The sequence below is a fragment of the Stegostoma tigrinum genome, chromosome 29, assembly GCF_030684315.1.
Source record: "Stegostoma tigrinum isolate sSteTig4 chromosome 29, sSteTig4.hap1, whole genome shotgun sequence".
NCBI lineage: Eukaryota > Metazoa > Chordata > Chondrichthyes > Orectolobiformes > Stegostomatidae > Stegostoma > Stegostoma tigrinum.
This window is the reverse complement of record NC_081382.1, coordinates 35,260,824-35,288,570: the sequence shown is the minus strand read 5'-3', so window position 1 is coordinate 35,288,570 and position 27,747 is coordinate 35,260,824. Positions and strand designations below refer to the sequence as shown.

Below are 27,747 nucleotides of genomic sequence, written 5' to 3'. Positions count from 1 at the left end.
CCAATGTCCTTTAGGGCAGGAAACTGCCATCCTTACCAGGTCTGGCCTACATATGATTCCAGACCCACAGCAATGTGGTTGACTCATAACTGCCCTCTGGGCAATTAGGAATGGGCAATAAATGCTGCCTAGCCAGCGACGCCCTCATCCCATGAATGAATAAAGAATAAACAAGATTAATCATTAGCTAAAGAAGTATTTTTAGCAAAGTTAAAAATCAAGGGTAGCACTAGCTTACTGGCCTACAATCGCGAACTCATCTTGGGTTCCAGATTTGCACTACACATAATGAACAACCAAGTGTACAGACTTCCTTCAAATAACTATTTAAATTGATTGAACACAAGCATAAATTCTGCATTTGCAACCAATCATGATTGGGTCTGGAAGCTGCATTCTGTTTACACTTATCTCACCTTCTCATTCATATTATCACTTTGCTGCTGATCACACTGCAGGTCAAACTCTGAATCCATGTCTCTGGAACATCAAAAACATTGCTGGCTGCTTTCATGTGCGAGCGCATGGGATGTCATTTCTTTGGTCATGATTTGTTTCCAGAGTTTTGAGTCTGCTTCTTCACTCAGGCATTAGGCACTACAGCATTTCACATAATTTTTCGTCGTCTGCTGTGGACCTCTGAGCTCCAAATGCAGCAGCAGGTTACAGAAGCAGACATCATGCACAATATGATTGTTGATGTGAGCACACAGCTTGGAGGAAACTTAGTTGATGTATAAAGGGCAGAGACTGAGGTCAACTGTCAGAGAAGCTATGATCGAAGGGTTGGAGGGTTGAAAGGCCAGTCCTTTTCAGTTTCTTGTAACGTTAGAATGTAGATTCTGTGATGGTAACACAATTGATGTTGAAGGGCAATGGATAGATTCTGTCTGGTTGGAGATAGTCTTTGTCCTTTAGTTTAATTCATTCACAGGATGTGGGTGTCACTGGCCAGGCCAGCATTTATTGCCTATCTTTAATTGCCCAGAAGACGGTTGAGGGTCAACCACGTTGCTGTGTGTTTGGACTCACATGTAGGCAGATTTCTTTCCCTGAAGGGTATTAGCGAGTCAGATGGTTTCTTCCCAACGATCAACAACGTTTTCAAGGTCATCATCAGGCTCTTGATTCCAAAATTTCCTGAATTCAAATTCCACTACCTGTCATGGAGGTATTTGAACCAGATTCCCTGCAGCATTGCCTGGATTGCATTACCTTTACAATTAATAGTCTCATGATAATATCACTTGGCCATTGTCTCCCTGTGTGTTACCTGGAACTTACGTGGCCATTTATCAACCGAAGCCTGAACATTGTCAAAGTATTGCAGCATTTGTACATAACCTATTTCAGTGTCTGAGGAGTCAGAAATGGTGGTGAACACTGTGCAATCGTCAGCGAACATCCCCCACCTCCAATCTTACGATGAAGGAACGGTCATTGCTGATGCAGTTGAAGATGGTTGGGCCTAGGACACTATCCTGAGCAACTTTTGTGAAGGTGTCCTGGAGATGACATGACTGACCTCCAACAACAACAGCCCTTGCGGTAGGTATGAATATAACCAGTGGGAAGCTTTTTCCCATATTCCCAGTGAGTCTTATTTTGCTAGGGCTCCTTTATGCCACACTGAGTCAAATGTAGCCTTATCAAGGCCAGTCACTCTTCACAAAACTGTAAGATATAGGAGCAGAAAATGGGTTTTCAGCCCTTTGAGTCCTCTCCACCATTTGATCATGGCTTATATGTTTCTCCAACTCTCCTGCCTTCTCCCCATAGAATTTGACCTCCTTACTAATCGAGAACATATCTATTTCTTTTTAAATACACTCAAGAACTCAACCTTCTAGGCTTCAGCCGCTTATCACGTTTGACCAGAAGTTACACTGAAGTCAGTAGTTAAGTAGCCTGGTGAAGCTTGAGTACAATGTGCAGGTTATTGTAAACAAGTGCTGTTTGATGGCAATTTTGATGACCATTTCTGTCACAACTGCCAGGTTGGATTATTCGTGCCTTTTCCGCACAGGAGGTGCCTGGGCAATTTTCCACATTTTTGGGTAGATGACACTGTTTTAGCTGTACTGGAACAACTTGGCTAGGGGAAGCAGCAGGTTTAGGAGCATATCTTCACTGCTATTGGCTGAATGTTGTCAAGGTCCACTAATTTTGCAGTATCCAGTGCCTTCAGCCTATCCTGATATAATGTGGAGTGAACTGAATTGGTACAAGACTGATATCTCTGATGTTGGGGGACCACCAGAAAAGCGTGAATGGATCACCCACTCTATAATTCCGCCTGATCTACTGCACGATTATCATTGGTGTAACCTATTAATGGCTACAGCAACAAATTATATACCGATTGAGGGATAGGGATCCCGTTAAGACAGCTAGTTTTTACTTCAGCTCTTGGCCTAATAATTCAGGATGTAACCAGTTTGAAATTGCACTTCATCAACACCACATACTTCCACACCAGAATACGCTACTGGTCAAAGAATTGTGCTTCCAGTGAACATGTGGATGAATCTGCTTTCTCAGCAAGTTCCACAAATTAACCTCAATAACCTTGAGGTTATTTCAAGATTTAACCAAATACTTACGATAAACTTGCAGATGAATTTCCTTCTGGTCCTCTCCAGCAGGATTAAGAGCTACACAGGAGTACATTCCTGAATCAGAGAAGTACGCATTGGCTAAGGACAGAATCTGACCTTCCAACAGGAACTAAGTGGAGAGAAAACAAAAAATTTCAGAGAAAACCTCAGTCAAGGGAGACAGTAGCATATTAGTTAATCCAGACACTTGGACAAATGTTCCAGAAACACCAGTTCAATCTTGTGAGGAACAGTAGCAGTTTCCACTTCATAGGTAACCTCTTGCTTTTGGAGAGAGACACAGAAGATTCTTGAAACCAATACCTTGCTGTAGGCATTAATCTATTCCAACTAGCTCAAAAGGATCTACCAAGAAAACTTAAGTCTAAAAAACAAATTTCACTGACCTTTAACCTTTCAGTCATCATGGTGATCGGGGTTTGGTCTTTTAGCCATGTTATTTTGGGGGGAGGGTCTCCTGTTGCTTCACACTGAAGTTCTACAGGCTGGTTTATAAGGACAGTAACCAGGTCCGGGGCAGTTGAGATCACCGGTGGAACTACAAATGAAAGCTACAGATTAGTCAGAGTACTAGAAATGTGCAGGACAATATTTAACCCCACATCAGAACAGGTGTTGACTGTTAGAAGCTAGCATCTAGAATTCAAAGGTGCTAGAAAATGCAGGATATATGCTCAAGAATGGGAAGAGGGCATGAGCCCTCTTAAGCCCTGTTAAGAATGACATTTGTCCTAATGGTAGTGGTGGGCAGAGTAAATGTGAACCTCCTTCCATCCTGGTGCTAGAGAGGGAAACTGGAGAACCAATTAAGTTGAAACGTGTTGCAAGTGTGAGATTGCCTTTTTTCTTGAATTGAATCTTTTGCTCTGCTTCTCCAGGTGGTTGTTTCCAAAATATGGGTTATTCCAGCCAATCAAGCCAGAGACCTGCTCCCCTGTTTTCAGCCAGTGTGGCTCTAAAAGACATTGAATCACAGGATTTTTCCAGTACAGAGATGGCCATTTAGCCCATTATGTCTCCATTAGTTCTTTGAATAAACAACTCATCTACTGCTTTCTCTCTGTAATTATGCACATTCCTCCTTTTCAGTTATCAGTCTAAGTTCCTTCAGAAAGCCTGGTTTTCAAAAACTGAACCTGCAGCCACAAGCAGTGTATTGCAAATCCTAACTATTCCCCACACGGGAAAGCTTTTCCTCAAATCAGTTCTACTTCTTATATTACTTTCTTAAAACAGCGCCTTATCATTCTGGATGCTTTCAGAAGTGGGTACAGTGACTTTGCTAAAAGCGCACCAGCGTAATCTAAAGGCAAAATTCTTTGGACTTCACTTCTCCACAATGGGAAAAAACACTGTCTCTCCTCAGTACTTTTCCAATAACAATATAGCTAAGATCAAATAAGGGATAGTACAGTACAAAGTAGCCCAATAGCTACTTTATAAAATTCATAAATAGGAGGAAAATGTTTGGAAACTTAATAGATTCAGCCTAATAACATATGATCAATGAACTTTAATTCAAAATAGAGAGGACAGTAAGTCTTTCATTTTTATCCTCTAAATTTTGCAAAGTATTGGTCTTAGGGTATACTGAAATGTTACAATTGTACAATCCTTTTATTATCTTATACCTTTTAAGGTCTATAATTATATTATCAATAATAATAATTTTTTTTCATTTGGATTATTATCACATTGGGCACTTTTTCCCCCTGGTGATGTTTCAACAAAGCAATTACTAACCTTACTGCACAGAGGATCAGATGTTTTAAGCTAACCCCTGACACCCAGTGGTCATAGATTCACACAGTACAAAATAGGCCCTTTGGCCCATCAAGTCTGCTCCAACATAACGATTCTAAATCTACACTAGTCCCACTTTCCAGAACTTGGCCCACATCCTTCAATGCTCATACAAGTACGTTTTAAAAGTTGTCAGGTTCGCTGGTTCAACTCCCCTCCCAGGCAGTACACTCAAGATTCCCACGACCTCTGGATGAAATTCCTTTTCTCAAATCCTCTCTAAACCTTCTGCCTTTTGCTTCAAAATATGTTATTCAACTATGAGGAACAGCTGCTTTCTATCCACTCTGTCCACACTCCCCATAATCTTATACTCTTCAATCAATATCCCTCCCAGCCTTTACTGTTCTGAAGAAAACAACCTGAGCCTATCCAGCCTCTTCTCATGGTGAAAATAGTCCATCCCAGGCAATACCTTCATAAATTTTCTCTGCACCCATCCAGTGTAATCACATCCTTCCTATAGTGCGGTGACCAAAACTGCACCCAGTATTCCAGCTGTCGTCTAGATAAAGTTTTGTACAGCTCTAAAATAATGTCCCTGTTTTTATAATGTATGCCACTACTGATAAAGACAAATTCTCATATGCCTTCTTCATTACCCTATTATGGGCTTCAGATTGGTATGACAGGTCGGCACAACATCGAGGGCCGAAGGGACTGTACTGTGCTGTAATGTTCTATGTTCTATATTAACGTGTCCTGCTTTCTACAGTAACAAATTCCATATAGACTGAGGGATAGGGATCCAATTAAAACGGCTGGTTATTACCTCAACTCTTGGCGTAATAATTCAGGATGTAACCAGCTTGAAATTGCACTTCACCAAAACCAGATACTTCCGTACCAGAATACCCTAATGGTCGACAATTGTGCTGTCAATGAACATCTTCATGAACCTGCTCTCTCAGCAACTACCACCCATTTAGGTCAACAAATTACTCGAGTTTATTTCAAGACTTAATCAAATACATCAAAATACAAACATTGTCAACAAGTGCCTCTAGATTTCTGTATCTCTGAGCTTCTTAGAGTCGTGCCATTCATTGAGTACTCCCTTATTCTTGTTACTTCTTCTGAACTGCATCACCTTACACTTTTCAGGGTTAAATTCCATCTGCAACTCATTTTCCGACTTGAACAATTTTTCCATATCCTCCTGTAATATAAGACCTTCTTTTTCACTGTCACTGGGTTGGCACGGTGGCATAGTGGTTCGCACTGCTGCCACACAGCACCGGGGATCCAGGTTCAGCTCCACCCTTGGTCAACTATCTGTATGGAGTTTGTGCATTCTCCCTGTGCCTGCATGGGTTTCCTCCATGTGCTCTAGTTTTGTCCCACAGTCCAAAAGATACGCAGGATAGGTAGATTATCCACGGGAAATGTAGGGCTGTGGGGGTAGGTAGGGAGGGGGTTCTGGGTGGGATACTCTTCAGTATTGGTAGAGACGGACCAAAAGTCCTGCTTCCACATTGTAGGGATTCTATGAACCACTGAGCCAATTTTTATGTCATCCACAAAATTACTTATCATGCTCCCTGAAATAACTCAACGAAGGCTGGTATCCTGTCACCAAGTCACCCTTTATTTACACGTGCACAGTGCTTGACACTGACCACCTGGCTCAAAGTGGGCAGAACCGTGACACTCCCATTTATATTTGTCAGCCAGGACTCACTGATTGGACCAGGTTAACAGGTCCACTCAGGAAACTCCGATTCTATGAGGTTCAACTAGCTGAGCTCATGCCAATCACTATATCCCTCCGCCTCTAAGTCCTGGGACATAGTTCCATTCTTTTTCCTGTAGCTTCACCTGGGAACTTTCGTACCAGTTCCAGTTCCTCTGACTCTGCCTCACGACAATTCTACTAAAAGTTTATTTTCATTGGTTCTGATTTGGACGCTGCTAAGCAATTTAGTTGCCAGTTGTCGCCAGGCTTTACAGGGTGTGCATGCTCCTAGATATCAATGTACAAGTTCTATTATTAAATTTAGGCTCTGCGTAATGCTTTTGCTGTCTCGAGTCCGCATACCAACAGCAACTAGACTGGGCTGCCAGCCTAGATCCTTGAGAAAATTTTAGCTGTTTGGCCAAGGCTTGGCTATGTTTTGAGGTATTGATGTGGGCTGACCTACAGTCCCTCTGTTCAGGATATGTACTGAGTGAGGCTAGCAATTGTGTTCACTCAAGTGATGTTCCCAAAGCTCAGTCAGCCTGGTGAGGGTGTCCACTTTCATTGGAATACCCTATAACTCATAAGCTCCACTTGCCACATTTTCAAATGGCATAGCCACTTGTAGTATCTGCTTGAAGTTCAGTTGGGCTTCAGCTGGTAGGTGCTTTTGCATGGTCACATCATTAATCACACAAACTAATCTCTTAGCATCTCACTTAGTGAGATCCCAAAATCACATGCCTCTGCCAGTCGTCTTAACATTGTCAAAAGTCCCTATACAAATTCCCCTGGTTCTCAAATTGTCAAGTAAAACTGATGGCCTTTCAGAATTAAAGAAGGCTTGGCATCATAATATTCCTTAAGTAAATTCATCAAGTCTTGAAGGTCTTAGTATCTGGTGCCTCAGGGAAAGTTAGGGTCCGAATAACAGAAAAGGCCGTGGGTGCACAAACTGTCAGGAGAATTTCTCACTGCTTTTTGTCAGCCCTGAATTATTTGCTCAGAAGAAATAATGCGTTATTTCCACATTCTGGGCCCAGTTTTCGATGGCAATATGGCACAAGCCAAGCTTCCCAAATAGTGGCATGATACTAGAAACGCTTACCCCAACTCAAAGATGATTGTTGTGAGCGAATCTCCTCAGGGGCATGTTTACCTCTTGTAGCCACTAAAATAACTCCGCGAAAGCTGGTATCCCATCACCAAATCACCCCTTATTTACGTGTATTGTACTTGACACTGATCATGCAGCTCACTGACAGCTCCTAGAGTGAAGAGAGCCCCTGACACTCCTGAATATCTTTTAGCCAGGACTTCCTGATTTGACCAGGTTAATGGTCCTAATCAGGGAACTCAGATTCTATGAAGTCCAACTGGCTGACCTTGTTCCAATCACTATTCCCCCACATTCACAGACAATGTGAGATCCTGCATTATGGTACACCACAATATACCAGCCTCCAGTCACACAAAAGCCTTTTACCACCACCCACTATGATGCCTACTTTGAATCCAACTTGCCAATTTACCCTGGATCCCAAGTGCTTTTACCTCATTACATCTTGCATTCTTTTGGCCCATTATTAAATAGTGCAATATATTGGATCCAGCTCACCGTAAACTTTTAAGGTGTATTGTAGTTCTGTGCTGCCAGCCACATTGGTTGCCACACAGCGATACTGCCCACCATCAGATACCTGGGCATTCTGTATTCTCAAAGTTCTTCCATTCTCCAACACACTGCTACCAGTCAAATGTGTGATCACCTGCTGCCCCTTGAACCAAGTCAATACTAGATGACAGTGACAAAGACTGGTTAGTGAAAGAAAAGATCGTCCTGCCAAAGACCCACAAACATTCAATTACTTAAAAGAGCATTACGGGAATCCAATTTAGACTTTCATTATTTCAAAGCCAAAGCCCTGCTACATGGACAAAGAAGCAGTGCTTTAATGAAAATCAAATAGAATTTTTTCTTCTATTCATTTGTGGGAACTGGAGATCGCTGGCTGGCCAGCATTTCTTACCCATCACTAGTTGCCCCTCAGAAGACGGTGGTGAGGTGCCTTCTTGAACTGTTGCAGTCCACCTGCTGTGGGTTGACCCACAATGCCATTCGGGAGGGAATTCTAGATTTTGACCCAGCACCAGTGAAGTAATGGCTGCATATTTCCAAGTCAGGATGGTGAGTGACTTGGAGGGGAACTTGGGCATGGTGGTGTTCACATATGTCTGCTGTCCTTATCCTTCGAGATGGAAATGGTCAAGGGCTTGAAAAGTGCTGTCTGTGAATTTTTGGTAAATTTCTGCAGTGCATCTTGTAGATAGTACACACTGCTGCTACTGAGCATCGGTGGTAGAGGGAGTGGGTGCTTGTGGATGCTGTGCCAATCAAGCGGGCTGCTTTGTGCTGGATGGCGTCAAGCTTCTTGAGTGTTGTTGGGGCTGCACTCATCCAGGCAAGTGAAGAGTATTCCATCACACTCCTGACTTGTGGCTTGTAGGTAGTGGACAGGTCTTGAGGAATCAGTGGTTAGTTACTCGCCACAGTCATCCTAGCTTCTGACCTGCTCATGTAGCCACCGTGTTTACATGGTGAGTTCAGTTGAGTTTCTGGTCAATGATAAGCTCCTGGATATTTATATGGGGGTTTCAGTGATGGTAAGACCACTGAATGTCAAGGAGTGGTGGTTATATTTCCTCTTATTGGTGATGATCATAGCCTGGCATTTGAATGGTGTGAATGTCACTTGCCACTTGTCAGCCCAAGCCTGGATATTGTCCAGATCTTGTTGCATTTGAACACAGACTGCTTCAGTATTTGATGAGTTACGAATGGTGTCATCAGTAAACTTCCCCACTTCTGATGGAGGGAGGGTCATTGATGAAGCATCTGAAGATGGTTGGGCTGAGGACACTACCCTAAGAACCCCTGCAGAGATGTCCTGGAGCTGAGATGACCTCCAACAATCATGACCAGCTTCCTGTGTGTCAGGTATGACTCCAACCACTGGTGAGTTTGCCCCCTGATACCCATTGATTCCAGTTTTGCCAGGGTTCCTTGATGCCACACTCAGTTGAATGTAGCCTTGATGTCAATGGCTGTCACTCTCACTTCACCTCTGGAATTCCGTTCTTTCATCCATGTTTGAACCAAGACTGTAATGAGGTCAGTAGCTGAGTAGCCTTAGCAGAACCCAAACTGGAGATCATTGAGCAGGTTATTGCTGAGCAGATGCTGCTTGATAGCACTGTTGATGACACCTTACATCGCTTTACTAATGATTGAGAGTAGATTGATGGGGCAGTAATTGGCCACGTTGGATTTGTCCTTCTTTTTGTGTGCACAACATACTTGGGTAATTTTCCACATTGCTGGGTAGATACCAGTGGTGGAACTGTATTGGAACAGCTATGCTAGGGGAGCGGCAAGCTCTGGAGCATAAGTCATCAGTACTATTGCCAGAATGTTGGCAATAGATAATTTCACTATAAAACTAGGGTTAATTTCATAATTAGAAATTACAATGACAAGAAAATAAATGGACTGAACTTTTTACAGAGATTTTGCAATTATTTTTACAAAATCTAGGTACTGAAGTTACAATGGCATTTATCTGTGACAAAGCAACAACATACCAGGATAATGTGGTTTGTCCAATCAGAGTTAATTTTATGGATGACACTTACCTGGGGGTGGAGTTCCAGAGGCAAGGCACTCAAAAGATGCTGGGAGATTCACTATTGCAGTTTTGTTTGCATCTACAGACTTATTCATAACAGGAGGCTCTGAAATCCATAAGCCAAACAGAATACAGTTATACAACTTAAAATAACAGCATGTTGTAAACTCCACTTACATGTAGTGTACATCCATGTTTTCAAGGGGTCAGTTAGCTCAGTTAGCTGGACGGTCAGTTTGCAATGCAAAGCAACACCAACAGTGCTGTTTTTTTCAATTTCTGCACCAGCTGAGATTACAGTGTAAGACTCTCCTCAGCTTCCTTTCTCAGCTGAGGCGTGGTGACCCTCAGGTTAAACCACTACCAGTTGTCTCTCCCTAATGACAGAGCAGCCCTATGGTTTGATAGGGCTGTGGTGGCATGACTTATGTATGTTGTAAGATATACACACAGCAGCCATATTCATTAACTCACAGTGGAGACTTTAAAGCAGATAATGCAGTGTTATTACCTAAACAGGATATGACTGCAGAATTGTCAAACAAATGACAGATGGAGTATGATTGAGAGAACAAGAGGGTGCATTCAACTGAATGGATTGGGAGAGGCAATATAAAATGAATGGCACATTTCTAAAACGTGTGCAGGGACAGTGAAAGCTAAGGTTCATTTGCATTGAAGGAAGAATAGTTAGGAAAGTGTACGGAATCTTGGGCTTCCTAAAAAGATATTAAGTACAAAAGCGGGGAAGCATGGCTGAACCTTCCTCAGGGGAGAAAACCTTCTCCATGGTCTGCTCTTAACTGTCCTTTGAAAAGGGTGAACAAGTCTTTACTTGTATCAATGCCTACAGAAAAATAAATTTCTCTTCCATTGCAACAGCTCCAGATGGGGGCTCACCACAATGGTTTCAAGGACAAATAGTACAGCAAATAAATGCTGGCCTTGCCAAGAACAAATGAAAACAACATTGACTTTCATGTGGAATGGGTCATTGTATTCACGATTGTGGTAACGTGGTGATACTAAAACAGAGGGAAGGAGAGAGAAAGCGAGGGATTGGTCTATTAGAATTCTACACATTGGATGAGGGTTGATTAATTGGATTGAGTGTCAAAGGAAGGGAGCAAATCTTTGGGAATTCAATCTCAGAGATGGCATTCATTGACAGAAAGCTAAATCACAGATATGATCTACATTTACCTGTGATTGTCCATATTGATTATATTCCCTAGAGTGTGGAAACAGGCCCTTTGGCCCAACAAATCCTCACTGCCCCTTGAAGCATCCCACCCAGACCCATCCCCCTATAACCCACACACCCCTGAACACTACGGGCAATTTAGAATGGCCGATCCACCTAACCTGCACATCCTTGGACTGTGGGAGGAAACCAGAGGACCCGGAGGAAACCCATGCAGACACAGGGAGAATGTGCAAACTCCACACAGACAGTTGCCTGAGGTGGAATTGAACCTGGGTCCCTGGTGCTGTGAGGCTGCAGTGCTAGCCACTGAGCCACCGTGCCGCCCTGTTTATGCTTTAAATTTTATCCTCCACATTTTGGGCAATATCACTTACCATACACAGTCACTATGACATCTTGCTGGGATTCACCTGCCCCATTTGTTGCTACACAAGAGTAGATGCCCCCATCTTCTCGAGTCACTTTCTCAATCTGTTAAGCCAAGTAAAAGATTAGTAGGGGAAAAATAAATTCAAAGACAGTCTGAAAGTGAACTGTTTAACCATACAGCTTCAGATTTGACTGTCTGTCATTCACACTAAGTGTTTTACTTGCTGTCCTTTTCATTTTTCTGCAATGTCTTCTAGCTTCCCATTTCTTCTAAGGTTCTCTAATCTTTGTCAAATGTAAAATGTCTCCTGATAATCAGAAGAGGCTGCTTGTTTTCCTAGATGTTTTCTTAATCAGTTACACATTAAAATTAAACATACAGGCAAAATTAGATCTTGCTTTAGTTTGTTGGCATTACTTGGAACACCTGTGGAAATAATTGAGCAAACATATTAATGAATTAGTCACCCTTGAAGTTCAAGGTCCCTATTTAGGAAGCAAAAAATGAAAGACTGATTTTTCAAATAATGGGTTTATATAATCACAGAATAGTTATAGCACTGGAGAATGCAATTCAGCCATTCATGTCCATGCTAGCTCAGTAGTAACTCGGCTAATCCTACTCCCCTGTCTTATCTCCACAGCCCCTCAGCATATCTCTCTTTCGGTAATTTTCCAAATATCTCTTGAAGCCTACTATTAAATATACTGACCCATTCCTGGGCCAAGAATGGGATTGGATGAATATAGTGTGGAATTATCAATTGCAGAAACTGAATGATAAATTTCATGCAGAGCATTAAATGAACATGAACTCTGTTCACACCCTCTGGGATGATGGCTTTCTGAATCCCATGTTAACTGGTGACTTTACTCCATTCAGTAAGATCTGTTTAATGATTTACAGTTAAGTCCTCACGTAAAGTTATGATTGTGTTACTGAAAATGACAACTTTACCTGAAATGATTTTAAGTGAATCATAGGTTTCCATAGAAGTCAATATTAATGCCAGAGTTAGGTTCCTTCAGACATTTTTGACTGATCTGCAAACTGAAATACTGTGCCAACAAGTACTGTGTGATCAACTATGCATTCCCAGCTGAAGTAATTTCAAAACAAAATAGATCATTAAATATACTTAAAAACCTATACTATACTTTTAAAAAAATATACTCATATGTATCCGTAAATTGACCAGGCTTCATCTCCGAGCCGAAATGAATCCGTGTTATCTATATTGTTCAACTCCTGCCACCATTTGGAGCCCTTCAGTACAGAATCAGAATGGCATTAGCAAATGGTATTGTCTCAGTTGTGAAATGAGTCGCCTAATGTAAAAAGAGAGAGTAAGGGGCAAGGCCAAGACAAGAGACAAAGGGGACAGTGCAGTGGCAAGGAATCAAAATGAGGGGGAGGTAAATCTGATAGGCAAAGCTGGGTAGTTGCAAGAATGCCAGGAGATAAGGCGAGGTGGTTATAGCAGTGGAGGGAGACTAGCCCAATTGCCAGGAGAGAAGAGACAATTTTAAAGCAGAAATTCCCACATAATTCAAAATAAAGGCCATTAAAATTACAGATTAAAATTAAATGATGGTTAACAGGACAACTTAAAGCAAGATTTTACTCTATCGTAAATCATTTATGAAAGCAGAAAGCAGAAGTCCAACACAATCTGCAACATCATAGCCCAGTGTGCACGTAACTCAAGCATTGCCACGAAGCCAGGGGATTATTCTTGGTTCAGACAGTGCACAAGTGCATGCCAGGAGCAGCACAAGACATATCCAAAAATAAGGTGTCAACTTGGTGAAGATACCAAACAAAACTAATTGTGTGCCAATCAGCATGCGCAGCAAGTGATAGAAGGAGCTACACAATCCCACATAGAATGGATCAGATCTATGATCTGCAGCCCTTTCACATCCAGTCATGGAAGATGATGAACAGTTAAATAATTCAATGGAGGAGGAGGAGACTCTACAAAAATCTCCACCTTCAATGATGGCAGAACCAGCACCTCTGTACCAAAGATAAAGCTGAAGCATTTGGAACAATCATCATCCAGAAGTGTCAAGTGGACAATCAACGTGATCTCATCCAGTGATCTCCAGCATCACAGATGCCAGTCTTCAGCCAATTTGATTAACTCATGTGACATAAAGAAACAGCTTGATACTGAAGGCTATGAGCCCTGACAATTTTCTGGTAATATTACTGAAGATTTGTGCTCCAGAACTTGCTACACCCCTAGCCAAGCTGTTTCACTACAATACTGGCATCTAGCCAACAATATGGAAAATTGCCCAGGTATGACTATGGCATCGAAGAACTCAAGAAAAATCGGAATAAAAGGTGACCAAGGGACAAACTCTCCACTGGTTGGAGTTATACCTAGCGAATGGGATGATGATTGTGGTCGTTGGAGATTAGTCATCTCAGCTCCAGGACATCTCTGTGGGAATTCCTCAGGATAGTGTCCTAGACCCTACCACCTTCAGCTGCTTCATCAATGACTTTCCCTCCATCATAAAGTCAGAAGTGGGGATGTTTGTTGATGATTGCACAATGCTCAGCACCATTCGCGACTCATCAGATAGTGAAACAGTCCCTGTTCAAAGGAAACAAGACCTGACTATATCCAGGCTTGGGCTGACAAATGGCAAGTTAGATTTGCACCACATTAATGCCATGCAATGACTGTCTTCAACAAGAGAAAATCTAACCACCACCCCTTGACATTCAATGGTGTTACCATCACTGAATCCCCCACAATCGACATCCTGGGGATTACCAGTGACTAGAAACTCAATTGTACTTGCCACGTAAATACAATGGCTACAAGTAGCGGTTAGAGGCTAGAAATACCGCGACGAATAACTGACCTCCTGACTCCCCACTCACTGTTCACTATCTACAAGGCACAAGTCAGGAGTCTAATGAAATACAGTCCATTTGTCTAGATGAGTGCAATCCAACAACACTCATGACGCTTAATACCATCCACAACAAACAAGTCTGCTTTTTGGCACCACAATTACAAGCACACATGCCCTCCACCACTAAAGCTCAAATGCCCTGCAGAAATTTGCTAAGACTCTAAGACAGCGCTTTCCAAGCTTATGACCACTTTCATCTAGAAGGACAAGGGCAGCAGATACCTGGGAATATCACCACCTGTAAGTTCCCATCCGAGCCACTCATTGTCCTGACCTAGAAATATAACGCTGTTTATTTATTATCATTGGGGCTAAGTCCTGGAATTCTCTCCTTAATGGCATTGTTAATCTATCTACAGTGCATGGATTACCATGGTTCAAGAAGGCAGTTCACTACCGCCTTGTTAAGGGTAACTCAGGAAGATAAAGAAATACTGGCCAGCCGGTGAGATCCAGTTCCCACAGGAGAATAAAAAAAAGTCACTCTGCATCACTTCGCAACTCAAAGCTCAATTCAAATTCAAGTTTGTTCTTTTCAATTCCTGGCCAACCTCCCATTCTGGGAAAAGCAGGCCTTAAATATAGACTCCATTGATCGTTAGCTGATTTCTCTTAACTTTGGAGCACCTACTCGTTCATTATTAAGGGGGCAATAACGTAAGACACTATCATAACGTACATAGTTACCAAGTGTAGAAATGAGTCAATACCAACCAGACAGATCTTCAATTTATTCAATCAGAAATGGCTTAGTTAAGTTCATGCATGGAGAGATCATGTTGTCATTTCTGGTTGGATATATTCCACATGGTTTTTTTAAACATGAACTCCTACTTCCAACTGCCCTGTACCCTGTCCCACATCTTTCCACCATTCCTCACCTGATAGGACCATTCTCAGCCCGCCTTCCCAGAGATATCTGAAATTCCTTTACCACTCAATTGGATGAATCTGTACTGTCATTCCAATAGCAATGTCAATTTTTTTATGATTACAAAACAAAAAGCATTAAAGGAAAATGGAAAAAAATTGTTCTAATGCCCATTGGCATTTTCTCCTGGATTACTTGTAGCAGTCTCCTGGAGATTAACCCTCAATCACAGGAGCTTCTAAGGAAATCCTGGAGAGTTGATGACCCTATTTAGGGATTAGGTGAATGGCTAGTCCTTTTCAAAATAATTGAGAAAGGACAGGGAGGGATAATGCCTTTGATGTTCAAAAAGTAACCAAAGCTGACAAATGCAAGAGGAAATACGGTGTAGAAAGATGAAGGGACTAAGCGATGGCAAGCTTCAGTTTTAAAAGCCTGAAGGTTTCAGGTTATTGAAAAACTGAGGGAAAAAATTAAAATTCTACAATTTTAAGGTCATAAAAGAATTAAATCAGGACAACTATGGTATGATAAATCTCAATTCGATGATATTAAGAAGGATGGGTCTACGGCATAGCTTATAGGAGTTTGCAAGAAAGGAAAATTCATTGAAGTGAAACTATAGTCCTTCTTGGTAAAGACAAGGGAGGTTGTGAATGAGTCTGTAAGTCCAAGATCATGATAAAAGGTAAGCATAACCCCCCATTTTACGTAAACTTGTGAAAGTGCTTGTAAGAGGGGATTCTTCAGATTTGGCAGCAGAGCTCAAGTCTTGAGCTTCATAAAACAATGAAGATATTCTGCGATTTAAAATGTTGATGACACAAAGCAAACCATTCTTGCAGGCAATTTCAGCAAAGGAAGAAATGGTATTGTTGAGGTCACTGAGATCAGGGATGATCACAGATTGAATGAATTTAGTAATCAAGTTGGACTCCCTGCATTCTGGTTTTCTTAATCAGCGGGTTTTCAATATTTTCTTCACCTGGAATCAGGAATCCATCTATTGGTTCAGACTCACCCTCTCCTTTTCTCTCTCATTGTCACCCAAGACCTAACTAATGGTTACTTCCAGCAAACCTGTTATTCTAACATGGTCCCATGACAGCCATGACAGTTGGCTGTAATTATTATGATCGCAGGTTTCTGTCTTCAGGTTTAGCACTCTTTCTCTAAGCTTGTTCGGCGCCTGAACATTTAATTAACATTAAATAGGCCAGTGTCTTTAAAGAACTGAAAGAGATGAACATTTAGATGCTTTTTTGAATGGTCCTGATGAAGTCAAAGCAATGTATCTCACCCCATTGCACTTAGGTAAGCAGCGGCACGTGATCTGAGGAAAGTTGATAAATGTACAATAGACACATTAGGCAAACAGAAATATATTGTTAGATGATCTGGAATTTTGGCAGTTTTAAAAAGGGAAGTAGTTGTGGGGTCTGGAAAGAATTGGAAAGCAGAGCTAATTAGCAGTATTTTTTCAGAGGGCTGGCATTGATATGATGGATTAAATGAACTTCTACTGTGTTGTAAGATTCATGAAAATGAACACCAATGTCTTTAGTTACCTTAAGTCTCCCACTTGCTTCAGTCAGTCGCTGACTATCCTTCAACCATGTGATCAATGGTGTTGGAATTCCAGTAGCAGTGCATTCCAATATTGCAGATTTCCCAATAACGATGACCAAATTCTCGACTCCTACAATTGTCACTGTTGGGGGGACTAATTACAATGAACAAAAATAAAATACAATTAATAATTCAGCCGTTTAAGAAAGATCTAGCACAGGGCTATTGAATAAGATGACTGGAGGTTAAAATAGTAACAGAGCCATGGATGGGATTCAGAAATGGTCCAGGTATAAACAAAACATATTCCTTCAAATGGAAAAAAAAACAGCTGATTGAAAGCTAGTGCAGCCTGGATGCCAAAGAAAATAAATGTTAAATTAAACAGATTAGGAGGCTTATGAAAAATGTTGAAGGCAAGATTTGGTTGATAACCAGGAAGATAATGGAAAATAAAGGAAGGAATTTAAAAAGTTAAGGTGAAAAGCAAAGAGACTACAAGAAAAAAGCTAGCAGGTGAAGTATTATAGTGGCCTCCAAAGTAAATGATTTAAAGTTAAAGTGGTTTACTTGTGAACATAAGAACATATGAATCAGGAACTGGGGGAGGCCATTTGACTTCTTGTGCCTACTCTACCATTTAGCAAGATCAGTGGGACAGGGTCATAAGAGTAATAAAGAATGGTAACAGATCCTTCAGTCCAATTTATCCATTCCGACCAGATATACTAAACTGGTCCAGTCCCATGTGCCAGAATTTGGCCCACATCCCTCTAAACTCTTCCTATTTAAAAATGCAGCCAGGTGCCTTTTAAATGTCATAATTGTACCCGCCTCCACCACGTCCTCTGGAAGCTTGTTCCATACATGCACCACGCTCTGCATGAAAAGGTTGCCCCTCAAGCCCCTTTTGAATCTTTTCCCTGTCACTTAAATCTATGTCCTCTAGTTTTGGACTCCCCTACGCTTGCAGTTTTTGATCTAGATGGGCTTGAAGGATTTTATGCTTTTACCTCTTTACAATTGTCAGTTCAAATGTCTTGTGAACAAGTATAAGATCATAAGACATAAGAGTAGAATTAGGCCATTCAGCCCATCAAGTCTACCTCACCATTCCAACATGGCTGATATGTTTCTCAACCCCATTCTCGAGCCTTCTCCCAGTAACTCTTGATCTCCTTCCCTATCAAAAACCTATCTAATTCTTTCTTAAATATGCTCAATGACTTGGCCTCCACAGCCCTCTGCAGCAATGAGTTCCACAGACTAACTATCCTCCGGCAAAAGAAATTCCTCCTTATCTCAGTTCTAAAGGGTTGTCCATTCACTCTGCCCTCAGATCCTAGTTCCTCTGACAAGTGGAAATATCTTTTCCATGTCCATTCTATCTAGCCTTCTCAGTATTCTGTAATTTCAAGCAGATACCCCCTCAACTCTGCTAAACTCCAGTGAGGACAGGCTCAGAATCCTGAACCACTCCTCATTTGACAAGCCCTTTATTCCTGGGATCATTCTTGTAATCTCCTCTGGGCCCCCTCCACATCCTTCCTTAAATATGGGGCCTTAATGTGCTCACAATATCTTAAATGTGTGCTAATCTTATACTGCTTCAGCTATACATTTCTGCTTTTGTATTCTAGCCCTCTTGAAATGAATGCCAACATTGCATTTGCCTTTCTGACTGCCAACAGAAGCTGCATGTTAACCTTAAGAGAATCCTGAATTAGGACTCTCATGTCCTTTTATTCTTCAGATTTCTGAAGCCTTTCCTTGTTTAGAAAATAGTCTATGCCTCTATTCTTCCTACCAAAGTGCATAGCTCATACTTTTCCACATTGTATTCTATTTGCTACTTCTTTGCCTAGTATCCTAGCTGGTCCAAGCCCTTCTGCAGCCTGCTTCCTCAACACTACCTGTCCTTCCATCTATCTATCTTTTCATTCGTCTGCAAACTTAGCAACAATGTCCTCAGTTCCTTTGTCTAGATTGTTAAGGTATAACGTGAATAGTTGTGGTTCCAACACAGACCCTTGTGGAACTCCACCTGTCACCGGCTGCCATCCTGAGAAAGACACCTTTATCTCCACTCTCTGCTTTCTACAGTCAGCCAATTCCCTATTCAGACCAGTACATTGTCCCTAACACCATGGGCTCTTATCTCATTTAGCACCTTCCTGTGCAGCAGCTTGTCAAAGGCCTTCTGGAAATTCAAATATATCACATCCACTGACTCTTCTTTGTCTAACTTGCTTGTTACCTCTTCAAAGTATTCTGATAGATTTGACAGGCATGATCTCCCCTTGACAAAGCTGTTTGACTCAGCCTATTTTACCGTGCACTTCCAGGTGGTCTACAATCTCATCCTTAATAATGGACTCTAAAATCTTACTAACCACCGAGGTCAGGTTAACTGGACTATAGCTTCCTGTCTTCTACCTCCCTCCCTTGTTGAATACTGGTGTGACGTAAGCCATTTTCCAGTCCTCTGATACCCTCCTTGACTCCAGTGATTCCTGAAAAACCAGTGCCAATGCCTCGACAATTTCTTCAGCTATCTCCTTCAGAACGCTGAGTGTAGTCCAGGTCTAGGTGATTAGTCCACCTTCAGACCTTTCAGCTTCCCCAGCATCTTCTCCTTAATGCTGGTCACTACACTCACCTCTGTCTCCTGACTTTCTTGAAGTTTTGGTATGCCACTGGCATCTGGTGAAGACTGATACAAAGTGCCTATGCAGTTTTCCAGCATTTCTTTGTTCCCCATTACTACTTCTCCAGCCTCATTTCCAGCATTTTAATATCCTCTCCTTGTTTTTAAAGGCTTCCTAATAATCTGAATCAAATTAGCTTTATTGTCACATGTGCTCAATTTTATGTCACCATTTACAGTGCAATCTTAGGTACAAATGTATCAAGGCACAGCTTCTTGCATCACAAGATTAGCTACAGTGTAACAACATCAACAACATGGTGCCATCCTAGTACAGAGCATCTAGATACAATCCTTAGTAAGAAAATAGAGAAATGAAGAAAAACAAAGTTACATTACAGCTTTACATAGTTTAACCATAAATCAGAAAAACAAGAAGTAAAGTTAAAAAGTTAAAAAGACAAAAATCACAGTCTTTCTCCAAAGGCAGTCTCTGCAGACCAGCAGAGGGGCCTCCTGCTGGCTGCCACCACACTCTGCACTGGGACAAAGCCTCCTGCTTTGCACGGGGCCGCTGGTCGCTGCTATCCCCGCTTTGCACTGCCAACCAGGGACCCCACTTCAGTGGCTAGGTGTTCGAGAAGACAGAAGGGAAGTAAACCACGGAAGGGAGGAAAAAAATATGAGGAGAAAGAAAGGAAAAAAATGAAAGAACAGGCAGCATGGATGAGCTCTGGCTGGAGCATTCCACTCCGTTGTCATTTAATCTTCGCCACATTGTATGTTTTTTAATTTGCTTTTATGGTGTTCCTGACTTCCCTCGACAGTCATAGTTGCCTCATTCTCCCCTTTGTGAATTTCTTCTTTCTTGGGATGGATTTCTACCGTATCTCCTGAAATACCCCAGTAACTCCTGCCAGTACCCCAGTAACTCCTGCCAGTACTGCTCCACCATAATTCCCTAGGCTCCTCTTCCAATCAACTCTTGTCAGCTCCGCCACTTCATTGTAGTTACCTTTACTTAATTGGAATAGTGTTACATCTGTTGCCAGTTTCTCACTCTCAAACTGCATGGCGAATTCTACAATAATAAGGTCACTGCCCCCTTATGGGTTCCTTCACATTAAGAAGATCCCTAACCAATTCTGCCTCATTACACATCACCAATTCTAGAATTGTCTGTTCCATAGTAGGCTCCACCACAATCTACCGTGAGAATCTCACAGATATTTAACAAATTCCTTTTCTTGGGTCCATAGCAACATAATTTTCCTAGTCCACCTGCATACTGAAGTCCCCCATGATTCTTGTAATAATGCCTTTATTACATACCTTTTCTAGCTCCTGATTTATTTTCTTTCCCACATCGTGACCACTGCTAGGTGGCATGTACACATGTCCCATCAGGGTCTTTATTTCTTTGTAGTTCCTCAACACCAACAACACAAATTCTACTCCTTTCGACTCTTCTTGCTCTTGATTTAATTTTATTTCTTACTACAAAGGCAAACGCAGCAGATCCTCCCATCTACCTTTCGATAAGATGCATACCCTTAGACATTTAATTCCCAGCCCTAATCCCCTTGCAGCTACATCTGTGTTCCCCACAATATCATCTCATCCAATTTCAATTTGAGCCACAACCTCCTTTGTCTTGTTTTGCATACTACATGCATTTAAGTTCAACACCTTCAGTCTTGCATTGGCTGCCCCATTTCTTGTGGGTGTCCCCTCATCTGCTGTATCTGAAATTAGATTCCTAGCCCTTTCCACACTTTCTATCCTGTTACTCGTTCTAGAAACTTTAAAATAATCTCTGTTAAGTCCTCCCCCGCCTTTAACTTATTCCCCAATTTTGCAAGCAATTGAACCCATCCACTGTTTAGTTTAAAGCCCTAACCAGAGTCTTAGATATGTGATTCTCCAGTATTCTGATCCCAGCATGATTCAGGTGAAGCCTGTCCCATCAGAACAGCTCCCCCCCTCCCCAGTGCTGGTGTTAATGTTCCATGAACTTGAACCTGTTTGTCCTACAGCAATCTTTGCCAAGTGTTTACCTGTTTAGTCTTGTTGAATGTGCCAATTTGCTCGTGGCTCAGGTAGTAATCCAGAAATTATTATAGTTTGATTCTGCTTTATATGTTAGCCCCTAGCTGCTCACATTCCCTCAACAGAATCTTTCCATTTTTCTACTGATATCATTGGAACTTATGCGAAGCATAATAACTGGGTCTTTCCCCTCCCACTTGAAGTTCCTTTGCAGCCCAGGTTAGGTATTGCAAACCCATACCCCAGGCAGGCAACATAGTCTTCAGGGCTCTCAATTGTGGCCACTGACAACAGTGTCTATTCCCCTGACCATACTTCGTCCAATTACAACTATATTTTTCTTTTCTTCCTCGACTTGAATGACTCCCTTTACCACAGTGTTATGGTCAGTTTGCTCATCTTCTCCACAGCCCTTGATCTCATCCACACAAGGAGCAAGAATCTCAAACCTGTTAGACAAACTCAAGGGCTGAGCCTTCTTCAGCAGTATCTCCTGGAATCCTCTACCTACCGTATTTGTAGTCACACCCTCCTGCCCTCACCACTGACCAAATTTGAGGTAATTAATCTAAGGGATGTCACTCCCTCCCAAAACCCAATTTCAGGTAATTCTCACACACCTTGATGTGCCATAGTGTTTGAAGCTTAGAGTCTAACTAATCAATTCTGAGCCGGAGTTCCTCAAGCAAGCAACACTTGCTACAGGTGTAGTTACTATGAACTACAATGGAGTCCAACAGCTCTCACATCATGCAATTATAATTGGTTGCCTGGCTCAGCAACTCAATTTACTTAGCTCTTAATTTGACTTTTAAAAATTTCGTACTAACATTTCAGTGTGTAGCCTGCAAATATTTCCCCATTACCTTCAATCTGAAAGTAACTTAATATAGATAGCCAAATTCGAAGCTGTCGCCAACCAATGAACTTAGGGTTTACTTTTTATATCACATCTATGAAACAGATATTAACCTTAACAGTATGGAACTCTTTATTGCAATTCTAGGATTTGGAATATTGCTGCAATTCTTGGAGTATTACTCTGCTGATGAGAGGAAACAATTTCAGTCATAATACAGTGAAAATGTGCATCCACAAAATGGAATTGTCATATAATTGGAATGGCTTTGAAAGAAAGAATATTGTACCATGAACTGTGACATCAAATTCTCCTCTCCTTTCCCCTGCTTCATTTCTGGCCACACATACATAACGACCGGCATCCACCAATTTCAAATAAGGAATAAAAAGTTTGCTTCCGTCAGCTGACATCTGGGCACCATCGAGTTCAGTGAGCACAATGTTATTCCTAAGCCATCTAATGGACAGAATATGCGAAATCAGGCTTCATTTGGTTACGAGACACTATTGCCTACTCAGAAAAGTATCAATTCAGTTTGGAAGTCACTTGAGTTGTCCAATTCATCAAATAGGAAAAATGAATATAGTCCCTACATAGTCATGAGCATTGGTAAACAATATTGTACATATTTAAGGTTTAGCAAAGATCTGTAGCTAGGATTGTGGGTGAAGTTGTTGACTTGCTCCCCGAGCTGGCTTGGTTTTGTTCAGATGTTTCATCATCATGCTAGGTGACATCATCAGTGCGACCTCTGATGAAGCAATGTCATTCTACTCCACTTGAAATTTATACTGTCTGGTCCATTATGGTGAATAGTGTTAGTCCCGGTTTTGTTGTGTATGGGGTTGTATAAGGGGTCCAATTCGAAATATTTGTTGATTGCATTATGGGTTGAGAACCATGCCTCAAGGAATTCCCTTGCATATTTATGTTTGGCTTGTGCTACTATGGTTTTAATGGTACTACTACTAATGGCAGGCATTCACTTGCTATCGTAGAAATAAACGTGGATTGAAACCAAATAAAAACTGAGAGAACTGTGGATGCTATAAAACAGGAACAAAAACAGAAGTTACTGGAAAAGCTCAGCAGGTCTGGCAGCATCTGTGAAGAAAGAAATCAGAGTTCACGCTTCAGTCCAGAGGGTCACAGATGCTGCCAGACCTGTTGAGCTTTTCCAGTAACTTCTGTTTTTGATGGTATTGTTGTATGGACTGAAACTGCACTTTTAAAAAAAAACTTATTGAGATGTGGGCAGTTCTGGCAAGGTCAACATTTATTGCTTATCTCAACATGCCCTTGAACTGATTTGAATGCTTGGCCATTTTAAAGGACAGTTCAGCAGTTCAGTGTCAATCTATTTCTGTGGGTCTTGAGTTGCACATAGGCCAGACTAGGTAAAGGGAAAGGACAGAAGTAAATCTTACTTAAGAACTTGTGTGAACCAGATTGATTTTTTCCAACAATCAAGGCTAGTTTTGTGGTCACCTGCTGTTATGGTGGGATCAGAACTCATATCATCAGACTATTCATCTGGGCCTCTGGCTAACTAATCCATTGAGATTATCATCATGCCACTGTCTCCCATTGGATTAACAGGTGAATGTCTGTACTGTGTAACTTTGCAAATAAATGCTTCCGACAGTCTGTAAAGATTAGCTCCTGTTCTATCCTTCACTACTGGTTTTCTGAAGTGTAACGCCATTATGCTGGTAAACAGTATTATATACTCTATTATTACTAATCAGCGACACACAGATCATAAATTTTACAGTGAAATATTTTAGTAAACATTAGAATCACATGGGATCATGCATGCCTATACACATGACTGCTAATACATAGAATGGGGTCAATTACAGATTCAAAGAAAAAAGACACAAACAACATTTTTAAAAATATATTTTAGACAAATAATGAGCCCCGTACTGAATGACGATCTTGGTGAAAGGAAAAGCTGGTATAGACTGGTCTGACATTCAGTGTTCCAATCGACATAAAATGTACATGATATCTAAATAATAAAAGCAGAAATTGAGCTCTTCAATCCAAACATGAATCATAGCAGATTCAAAACATTAATTCTGTTTCTCGCTCCACAGATGGTACCAGACCTGCTGAGCTTCTCCAGCATCTACTGTTTTTAATAACAGATTTCCAGCATCTGCAGTATTTTGCATTTATTTGAGGGTATATTTTACTGTATCTAATTTTCTAGTAGTATTGGAGTTTGAATATTGACTGCTTTATAATTTGACATAGTTGCACCAGTTCTGATTTACTGCACATTGCCCTCTAACTATGACAGTGATATCACAAGATGCAGAAACATTTCCTCTTTCTCCTTTCATGGGATGTGATTCAGGGTCAGGGTTGCAGGCAAGGCCTGTTTTTATTGCCTGTTCCTCATTGACTTTTGAGTTCAGTCATTGATAGGTCAGAGGGCAGTTAAGAGTCAATCGAATTGCTGGTCTGGAGTCACAAGAAAGGACAGGCGAGACAGGGTAGCAGATATTTGCCTGAAGGATATTAGCGAACAAGGTAGAACTTCACAACAACCAATGATTGTTGCATGGTCACCATACCCAACACTGGCTTTCAATCCCAGATTTAGTAATTCAATTTAAATTCCACTCGCTTCATGGTCCACCAGAGCTGTCGGCACAGCAATAATCTGAGCGCCTAGATTACTAGCACATGGCATTGGCACTATATCACTGTCCCGCCGATGACAATGTCAAAACAATGCCAGACATACATGACTGTTTGCGATTAACCAACATGTAATGCAGAATTGGCATCAACAACAAACTAAAATATAAACTCACGTTATCTTTGGTGGTGGGTGACCAGTCACTTTGCATGTCAGTTCCAGAGGCTTATCAATGGTCATAGTCACATGAGAAGATTCTTCAATCAACAGCTGTGGAGGGACTGGTGGTGCAAATGAAAACAGTGTTTTGCATATTGTTCAATAATACACAATCTCCCTAAATCCAATCAATTCTGTGCTCATTGTGCTTTATACATCCTAATAAATCACTTCAACATCTGACTGTATAGACCAGGGGGTTGGAAGTACGTAGCAGCAACAAGCCCAAACACTCTCTCCGTCAGTTCCACCTTTCTTGAGAAGAAGGGTATGACCTGAACATTGCGTTGTGACGTAACAACATGTGCAAAATTAAGACACCGCAAGGGAAGGAACCTTTCCTTTCAAAATCAAATACAATCACCCTAATAATGAGGATTACAATTTTCAAAGAATTACATTATCTTATTGAATAGCACCGCAGGTGCCAAGAGATGAATACCCTATTCCAGGTTCTATTATCAGGTAAATAGTAATAGCACAGAGATAGGCCATTCAGTTCAAACAGTCCTTTGTTTATGCTCCACTGAAAATTCCTTCCTCGTTCCTCATGTAATTATCAGCATAAACTTTTGTTTCTTTTCTCTTATATTCTCTTCTAACCTCTTTTCAAATACATCTCTGCTATTGGCACTAATTTTCATTTTCTTGGGTAAAAAATGTTCTTCAAAATATGTTGTTTGGCTTCTTGATGATGATCTTATATCAATTGCTTTTAGCTTTATTCTTCATTACTGAAAATATTCTGTGCCTACTCTATCAAAACCATTCATAATTTTGATGATTTCTATTGGGCCACGCTTCACCTTTCTCCTTCCAAGAAAAACAAGCCACTCTAATCTTCCTTTCCTGATAGATAGAATTGCATTGTTCTGGTTTTATTCTTGAAAATTCATTTTGCGCACTATGCTGATGAAAGTTGCTCACAATACTTCAAGTATAGCTAAGGTTAGATAAAGGTTTAGCATAAATTCTCAACTTTTCAATTCTTCCCTCAAGAAATAAAATCAGTAACTGTAGCTGAGTGTTAACTAAGCTATTGTCTGTATTATCCATTTGCCCATTATCACTTCATCTTTTCTGAGGCACAGAAAAAGTGTGTGTATGTACGGGGCTGCCCTAAAAATGAGCCTTTTTGACTGTACAGACTTAGAAGTGCATGCTGTTGAAATTTAATTATAGAATATGCATATTAAACAAACCTAAAGTATGATAAGAGTTTCAGACCAGAGCTACAGCAGAAAGGAGGCAAAAACATTGAAGAACTAGATGGGTTTACTGGTAATGTGGTATATAAGGGATGAATAATAGAATAATAGAAGGATATAGCACAGAAGGGCCATTTGGGTCCATTGTGTCTGTATCAGTTCTTTAAACAAACCCTCTGATTGGTCCTACTTTTCCATTTTTTCTCCATAGCCCTGAAAATGTTTAATGCAGAAACAGAACTTTGTTTTGTAAGTTAGTGTTGAAAGTTTGCATTCCAGAACATAACATATTGGTCCATTAAAAAGTAACAACTTATTTCTATTTTACTGCAGGCAGTGAAGAAAGCTAATAGCATGCTGGCCTTCATAACAAGAGGAATTGAGTATAGGAGCAAAGAGGTCCTTCTGCAGCTGTACAGGGCCCTGGTGAGACCGCACCTGGAGTATTGTGTGCAGTTTTGGTCTCCAAATTTGAGGAAGGACATTCGTGCTATTGAGGGAGTACAGCATAGGTTCACGAGGTCAATTTCCAGAATGGCGGGACTATCATATGTTGAAAGATTAGAGCGACTGGGCTTGTATACACTTGAGTTTAGAAGGATGAGAGGGGATCTGATTGAGGCGTATAAGATTATTAAGGGATTAGACACTCTGGAGGCAGAAAGCATGTTTCCGCTGATGGATGAGTCCAGAACCAGAGGACACAGTTTAAAAATAAGGAGAGGCCATTTAGAACAGAGTTGAGGAAAAACTTCTTCCACCGAGAGAGTGGTGGATACATGGAATGCTCTGCCCCAGAAGGCAGTGGAGGCCAACTCTCTGGATACTTTCAAGGAAGAGACAGATAGAGCTCTTAAACATAGTGGAATCAAGGGTTACGGGGATAAGGCAGGAACAGGATACTAATTGTGGATGATCAGCCATGATCATAATGAATGGTGCTGCTGGCTCGAAGGGCCGAATGGCCTACTCCAGCACCTATCGTCTATTGTCTTCTAGCTCTTCCTTAAATGTGTACACAGTGGTTACTGACCTTTCACATTTTCTCCTCACATGACCTTAAATTTTCACAAAACAAAAATAAAATGGTCTCTATCCTGACTTAAGTTGCTTTAACCTCAAAATAGGAAAGCACTCTCCAATATAACATAAATTATTGTTGTTTATGCTTTTGAATTGACCTGTATTGTGCAAAGTTATATAAATGACAATACTGTAAGCCCTTGGCTACTTGGAACAATGCTGTGTTCATTGCACATACAGCCACTGCAGGCATCAGCCTGTGCCTTTTTTTTCATTCTTTCACAGGACGTGCACGTTACTGGTTAGGCCAGAATTTTTTGCCCATCCATATCTGCCCTTGAGAAGGTG

The 27,747-nt window shown here is 41.2% G+C and overlaps 1 protein-coding gene across 1 annotated transcript in view; it reads right to left on the bottom strand.

The window, feature by feature from the left end:
* The window catches only part of LOC125465267 (hemicentin-1-like), a 434,244-nt gene that overhangs the window by 188,075 nt on the left and 218,422 nt on the right, over positions 1-27,747 (bottom strand). Inside the window, exons 33-40 of the mRNA XM_048558547.2 lie at positions 25,125-25,230; positions 22,583-22,752; positions 16,738-16,892; positions 11,367-11,463; positions 9,793-9,891; positions 7,718-7,894; positions 3,005-3,156; positions 2,604-2,727 (exon numbers count right to left, since the gene is read on the bottom strand). Coding sequence (XP_048414504.2) covers positions 2,604-2,727; positions 3,005-3,156; positions 7,718-7,894; positions 9,793-9,891; positions 11,367-11,463; positions 16,738-16,892; positions 22,583-22,752; positions 25,125-25,230 — 1,080 coding nt within the window. The remainder of the gene's footprint in view (positions 1-2,603; positions 2,728-3,004; positions 3,157-7,717; positions 7,895-9,792; positions 9,892-11,366; positions 11,464-16,737; positions 16,893-22,582; positions 22,753-25,124; positions 25,231-27,747) is intronic.